We start from the raw sequence: 7,678 nt of genomic DNA on the forward strand, positions 1-7,678 counted from the left end.
TATTTTCATATATATAATAAATAAATAATAATAACTAAACACTATAATAAATGTGAAAATTTGAATGTAAAAGCATATGACCTGTTTGGACCTATTTGACCCATTACCCGTTTCGACCTGTTACCCAAACCGACCCAACCTGACCCGTTTAGACTCATTTTAAAATTTTACTCGTTTGACCCATGACCCATTTCAACTCAAAACCATTTTGACCCGTAATCCAAACCGACCCAACCTAAACCGTTTGCCAGGTGTAGTACTTAATTTCAAGTAACATTGTATATGGACAACATGACAAATGCAAAATTACTAAAAATCTGAAAAGGCTTTTTTGTATATTTGTCGATAAAAAAGTACAAACCAACCACACTAAACACAATTATGAAATCGAATATTTTGTTCTTCACTGCAAGTTCTAAGTTGGCGTAAATAAATCAAGGTTCCAAGAATCATATTACATGTGAAAACAACATTACATGGGAATGGTGCGAGCCTTGTACATGCAAATATAAGCCATGTGCCAATCACCTGTAACAACGGAATAACACATTAAGAAATAGATTCTTAAGGGCTGGTTTAGACTTAGAGAGAAATATATCATCAAATTAGAAAAGCGAACTACTGATATAGATGCCGATTTTGACTCAGTAAATTATACAGGGTCAACTCTAGTTGTGTAAAACAACGAGCAACGTAAAAAATGGGTTGAAAGTAACCCGAAGAGAATTGTTGATGTAACAAAATGTTCATGACAATCTAAAAAAATTGATGAGATTGACCAACCTGACCCACCTCATTTTAATGTAAAAAATACCTACTTTGGGTCATTGGGTGTGTTCGGATGAAAGTTGGTAGCTGGATCTTATGTTTTATAAGTTGGTAGCTGGATCTTATGTTTTATAAGTGTTTTGGTAAACTAATTAGAGCTTATTTACGTAAATGACATTTAAGGACAAAAAATTGATGATATATAATGTTATAAGGGGTAATGATGTAATTTGCCCTTTCATAAGCTCCGACCACACAATGTTGTTAGCTTGAGCTTATGAAAATAATAGGCTTAAGTCCCATAAGCTAGTGTACCAAACATACCCTTTGACACATAATCCAAACAGCCCAACCGTCCATTACACCCACCCATAACTAGTTACTATTACAATAACTAATACTAATAATACAAACCTAAAAACGGGATATTTAAGATCATATGATTACCTCCTCCGGAAAGTTTTGTTATATCTTCTTCCCTTTGCGGGATTGGATTATCATCATCAAACTGGATCCATTTACCTACACCAATATCAATTGTGAACATTTTCTTTTGATATTAGACTGACTTAATGAGAGTTAAGCAAAGTATTAGGAATTAATTATAGTAAAACAAGATGGAATAGACATGACGGACTGACCATTTTCTTGCTTAACCCATGCAACATAATGACCTGAATCAGCACTTCTGCCTTTATGAGTCAGCACGGCGACCAAGTCATATATTCCAGTCAACTGCTCATTCTTATCAGAGGCAGTACCTGAAACATACAGTACAATAATCAAATACAACTGTAATCAAATCTAACGTGTTAGCTTTTTGAATTTTTTATAAAAATCAGCTTGTTTCGGGTCAAGTCAGCCCACTAAAAGCCATCATTTTCACCCAAAACCCATTTGATGAACTCATAACCAACGAGCCATGCATGGGGATTGTACCATCTCTATTGAATTGATGTATGCCAAACACAATAACAAAGAATGAAACTTCATATAAGAATGTTAACCTTCTGCTGTAGTGGCTTTAGATGATTCGCCACTTCCATTTGATGAACCCTGCAAGGATATTAAAAAAAAAAAAAAAAAAAAAAAAAAAAAAAAAAAAAAAAAAACAATGTGTTTTAAGCATAAACATGTGAAATTTAGCACAATTACATAGATTGTAACCAAACGCACCTCTGCATCAGACATCTTAACATCACTATCCACTGAAACAGAGCTCTTTTCTTTGAGTTTCAAACCAGCCTTTCTACCATCCTCATCTCTTAGTTTCTAAAAAGACAAAAAGTTGGAACCCAAATGAAAAAGAAGATCACCCATTAAGGTAGCGTTTGGGATTGCTTATTCAAAAATAAGCAGGTGTCAGCATGGTTATTTTTAAGCAATTAGTCTTCAAAAGAGTATTACTTTTGCTTATCTGCTGTAAAAATAAGCAATATAAGAAGATAAGCACTTACGATAACCCATGCCAAATACCCATGATTAAATCTTAGTCCAATAGCTCGACAACTTAAAATAATAATAATAAGAAATGAAATATAACACTCCCTAACTAATAACCAGACATCAGTAGAAAGAAACTGATAAAATAAAGATAAGAGTGTTATACTAATACGTAATACCGTGATAATATTAAAAGCTTCATTAATTAGGTTTGTAAAAATTCACATTTTTAATCGGTTCATAATGTAAAAGATACAAACCTGACGAGGAGTTTCCAGCTTTTTGCGAAGATCATCTGAACAAAGATCAAAGATATCCAACTCTAGTGGATAATCCACTTTCTGAAATTTTCATGAGTGCAAATAGTCAACCGAATCATTAATTTTGTAAAAAAAATAACATACTATAGTAATACTGAGAGCCAAATATTTCAACTAACATAATTAGTAATTTTTTTGGAGAGAAATTATATGTTTATTACCCTCAAAATCTTCGCTTTCTGATTTGACTCCCTCTTCCAGAAAAACCGGACAAACTGTATAGTCAAGTACCTTGCATATAGATATAGTTTTTTTAGACTAGAAAGTAACATGTTATCAAATATATTGAATTTCAAGTTTCAATCAATAACTAATATGCTAAAGTAGTAGGATGTTACTTTGGCAATCCATTAATGCTAGAATCCTTCAAGTAAACTGCGCTACGTCCCAAAGAAGGCGAAGCCTTTTCTAGCTCTCCTTTCAGTCCCTGCAAGAAATGATTCACAACATTAATTGATTTAATCAAGTCATCAAACAAAACAGCTTTATTTAAAAGACACATATTTTCGTCCTGTAAGGTATTTATGGTGAGATCTCTACTCAAAAGCGAAAAGTTCAACAATTGTCTAACAAAATACTTTTTGCAAGTGCGATTAAGGCCACGTTAAACAAGTTAACACAAAATAAATAGTTCACAATAAAGAAAACTACTTTTCCCCCTCACAAATATACACAACATGACCTATCGCGTTAAAAAAAAAAAAAAAAAAACACGAGGGGATCTCATAAATATAGAAATATGAGAGATAAATATATATTTATATATATATATATATATATATATATATATATATATATATATATATATATATATATATATATAACTGAAAATGTTACTTGACACGTGTAATCACTCATCACTTTTAGACTAGAACTTACATGCTTCAGTCCCTCGTGCAAATGATTCACCTCGTGTGATATGTGGCATTTAAGAGAATATACTGATTCCGTCTCTAAACTTTCTTCACCACTTTCCGCACAATGCACCCTACAAAAGCAACATACAATCAAATAAAAACCATAATTAAAATTAACATAGATAGTTACATGTAGTCAACCATAACCATATAACAAACTAAAAAAATTGCATTTTAGTTTGACTCGTTCTATATCTCTCCCAAAAAATTACATATGGTTTATAATTGTGATAATAATCTTTCGACAAGAACTAATAAATCACTTCTACAAATTGGTACCATACACAACTATAATTTTCATATAACGTGAAACCAGTAAGTACCTGCTGACAAGGTCAATGCCAAAAAGTTCCTTCACTGTATCAAGATTTACGCTGCACATTTGATGAGGATAATGGTTATATATTTAATTGAACACAAACACCACATATTGGAAACCCTCAAGTAAGCTACTGGTTGTTGTAGAAAACAGTTTGATATATGATATCATCTGTAAAAATTTTCTATGGTTCATGTTATATATTTTATTGTACACAATCATGTATCTGTATAGTGTTATGACTGTTACCTATGACTAAGAAAATAAGCATGACCAACATTCACATTAGGTTCAATGTAAATAAAAATACCTAGAATTTGGTGATCTAAGGGCCTGAGAGAGAGTATACAAAATCTGTGTCCAACATTCTTCTGCATCCTGACAATTATCAAAGGTAATAAAGACCGGAACTTTGAAAATAAACAGATTCAAGCAAAAAAAAAAAAAAGTTATAGAACTTAGTAAACCTGTTGCATAAACGATCCATTATGCAGCTGCCCAAATTGAGGATACTTTTTCCGCAATACCTACAATTATATTCATAAGAAACTACATGATCAAAGAAATTTACTAACCGGTAAACAAAACTGAAACCTATTTTCCAACAAAATTTACAAATTAAAGAGTGATGAACAAGGTCTTGCAAGGCAACGTATGCTTGACTACAGTTGTTGACTAATAAACACTATTAGTAACTATGAAAGGTGATGTATCAGTTACTCTAACCTTGTAACACAACCGTTAGCAACAATTTCAAATCAACAGAGTTGTATACGCAAGTTTAAAGAGAAAAACTTACCATCCAAAACTGCATTGGTGCCACTGGCTTAACATTCTTATCAAGCTCACTAAACAAGTCTCGAGTTGCAACAGTCAATAGATGAGAAGACTGATCCAAATCAGTGCTTCTACCAGCCTGTGGATACCTGAGTGATAAAAAAATGCGAAAACTCAGAGTTGAAAATGTTCATCACTTTTTTCACATAGTATATATTCACTAAAGAGGAAATTCAGACACAAAACTAATCAAGTGATAGAATTCTTCTATATTTATAGTAGGAGTATAAAGCAGAGATAAGACCAAATTCAATACCAAAAAAAACCAATATCAGTAAGCACAAAAATAATAATGTAGTAGAAAAATGACATTTGGAGACTAAACAGACTTTAGCTCTGGGACTAAATAACTAACTCGATCAACGCAGACTTTAGCTCTGGGACTGAATGCAAACATTGCATGGTGGAATTCATGTAGCAGGTATTTCCCAGGTTAAATAATCCAGCAGAATGACCCTGCAGAAATAGTAAGAAGTAGGTCATTTTATCCAAAATATGATAGTATATAACATAAGAGCATTACATAGAAATTAATTCAAAAGATTATATGCATCTGCACTTAAATTTAAGAAACCAAGTCCTTTAAAGTGTCAAACTAGACTAATTATACGATCCACCTATCGACTTGGATCAAGCTTGGAATAAACACACGAGAAATATCAGAAGTTGAGATGAGTACATATAATATCAGGCAAGTTTCTCAACTTTTATATGTAAATTTACAAATAAGTAAGGGGAAAATAGAATATATTTCTAATGAAAATTTATGCCAAGCACAAAGACAGTATGGGCGTCGAAAAAGTAAAGAACTTTACCACGGCAACAACTTGTTCTTCTTCCGGAAGGTCTTCCATAAAGACAGGGCCCTTCTCTGGAGCCTTTACAATCTCGTCAGCAGTTCCCATCATCATTATCTTTTGACCCTGTACATAATAAAAGAACAATTTTACCACCAATTTTCAAGGGTGATAAAAAACGTAACTTTTTGGTTAGAAAAAGACTACAACTAAAAAGAAAAGGATTCTATTTGTTACCTCTTTCACCCCCAACTTCAACCAATCAGAGTCATCCTGGTTCATAGATTAATGCACCTTAACTGTTAGATCTAACAAAGACAAATAATAACTTTAAAAACTTACTGCGTGCAGAAACAAGGGATTACCTTTAATAATCCACCTTTCATCATTATCTTTTGTCTTTCAGGGGGGACCCCCGTGAGGTCAAACAGCTGACATTTGAAAACATATGGAGGTTGGGTTGTATCTATCTCCACATCTGAGTATAGCTCTTTTTGCCATTTTACACTCACTGTGATAACAACAAGTAATGAGAACATTAAGTTAGTACATTCTTATGAAAATCTTTAAACCATGATTTGTAAAGTAAGGGCACCCATGCATACACTATTATGAAATCGTGCCCTTAAAAGTATCATGTGAGTGTACTTGATTGCTTAGTTCTCTTTTCTAATAGTAAAAGGCTGTTATAGTTAACAGCAGGACTTATAATAGTAGTAATTATAGGAAGCTAATTATGTATAAACTATGGCAGTTGTTACATAAGAACGCTGAGATTTTAAAATCAAATGACTAGACAAGCCCACACAAAACCAATTGATGGAATAATTAATATCAGAAAGTGTGCACCTACTTTTGCACAAATCGCATGCAAGCATAAAAGATGAATGATCAATGGTAAAACAAAAAAAGAACAGTCGGTCAGTATGATTGGCTGAAAGGACAAAAATACTGAGCTTTGATAAATTCATGTTCAGATTGCCCCCGGTAGAGAAAAAAAATGCATTTGTTTCGTTATAAATCTCATTCTACTAGGTGCAAATGTCACCAACGAACACCAAATCAGTAATAGTGACAAAGAATCAAAAAGCATCAACAGAAAGAAACCCTGCTTGTTATACCCACAGCACGTATCTCGTTCGTCAACGATGTCAGCTCAATAGAATGGTCAACGAAGTCTAGGATGGCAACTTGGCAGGTAATATTAGAAGCCTCAAATTTTTTTTCTACCTTACATGTCTTGCACAAACACACATAAGCATGATCAAACTTATAAATGATTGCAAGATGTATAAGATTCTTTTAGTATCTCTATAACTATGCCTACCTTCCTTAGTTTATTTCTACGCATTACATCATTAACTTACCAAATCCAGCCCTAGATACAGAGATGAAACACGGCATCAAATCAAATCAGCTTCGGTACATATAAATTCAATATCTCAAGTTGCTAACATAAAAAATCGGAAATGAAGAACAATTAGATAAGTTTCATAGATAATCTGACGACTATTGCTTGTGTGTTTATAACAAACTGTTGATTAATTAGTGAATGAATGAATGAATGTATAAATTAACATTAATATCAATTGTAAATTGAAGCAGAAATCGATTAAATCTACCTGTCGGCATAATTAGGGCAAGGTTTTTAGTGTTGAAGCGATCGAGCGGGAGCGGGAACGGAAGAGATGCGTTTGTTGTGGTGTTTGCTTGGAAGAAAGGGCAACGATAACTGAAAGACTAATTTAGAAAAATCCAAATAAGAGAATCCAGATAAATAAATGTAAATAGTTTTCGAAGCCTGGAGTTCGATTTCAATATATTTTATTGCGTTTAGTTTGTAAAATTATTTCGTCGCTAACGATGATGTCGTTGAAGCGCAACTCGAGTCGAACTAAAAAGTATAGATTTAAATGTTATTTCTAATTAACAATATATGTGCATCTCTGCGTTTCGCCATGGAATTGTCGACTTTTAAAAATTTAACGCAAAATCAACGTGTATGAAAAGTTCCCCAAATATTTAGCGTTTTTTTAAAAACATCCGTTTTGCGCATAGTTAGTGACATTGTGTTCCTAAAATTATTTCGAGTTTAACGATGGTGTCGGAAAAATTTAACTCGTTGCGAGCGAGAAGATATGACTCGTTGAATATTTTGTTAGAGTTTATTTAATATTTTTTATAAAAATGGTTATTTGACACTTTACCTCGTTTAAGGGGTCCATTTGAATTTTTGATAAAAGTGTGGGTAGCTTTGTTGGTGAAATGAAATTTAGT

At 32.8% G+C, this 7,678-nt stretch overlaps 1 protein-coding gene across 1 annotated transcript; it reads right to left on the minus strand.

Annotated features, from left to right (window-relative positions):
• Positions 1-299: 299 nt before the first annotated feature.
• On the minus strand, positions 300-7,128 carry LOC139865822 (ubiquitin carboxyl-terminal hydrolase 6-like). Its single transcript, XM_071853928.1, has 18 exons — positions 7,024-7,128; positions 5,767-5,912; positions 5,639-5,674; positions 5,420-5,527; positions 4,960-5,060; positions 4,567-4,693; positions 4,235-4,294; positions 4,078-4,145; positions 3,772-3,822; positions 3,411-3,519; positions 2,870-2,958; positions 2,693-2,762; positions 2,472-2,552; positions 1,945-2,040; positions 1,776-1,824; positions 1,410-1,529; positions 1,216-1,290; positions 300-528 (listed from the first exon to the last, which is right to left on the minus strand). Exons 1-18 carry the CDS (start codon positions 7,031-7,033, stop codon positions 473-475), a joined length of 1,452 nt encoding a protein of 483 aa, XP_071710029.1. The 5' UTR covers positions 7,034-7,128; the 3' UTR covers positions 300-472.
• Between the last annotated feature and the right edge of the window lie 550 nt (positions 7,129-7,678).

The sequence above is a fragment of the Rutidosis leptorrhynchoides genome, chromosome 9 (assembly GCF_046630445.1).
Source record: "Rutidosis leptorrhynchoides isolate AG116_Rl617_1_P2 chromosome 9, CSIRO_AGI_Rlap_v1, whole genome shotgun sequence".
NCBI classification, from domain to species: domain Eukaryota; kingdom Viridiplantae; phylum Streptophyta; class Magnoliopsida; order Asterales; family Asteraceae; genus Rutidosis; species Rutidosis leptorrhynchoides.

Excerpts from the sequence above, each read along its gene's own strand:
- LOC139865822 (XM_071853928.1), bottom strand. Across the intron at positions 2,959-3,410 it reads TGCACGAGGGACTGAAGCAT|GGACTGAAAGGAGAGCTAGA; the intron begins GTAAGTTCTAGT and ends CATTTCTTGCAG. Across the intron at positions 1,825-1,944 it reads TTAAGATGTCTGATGCAGAG|GGTTCATCAAATGGAAGTGG; the intron begins GTGCGTTTGGTT and ends ATATCCTTGCAG.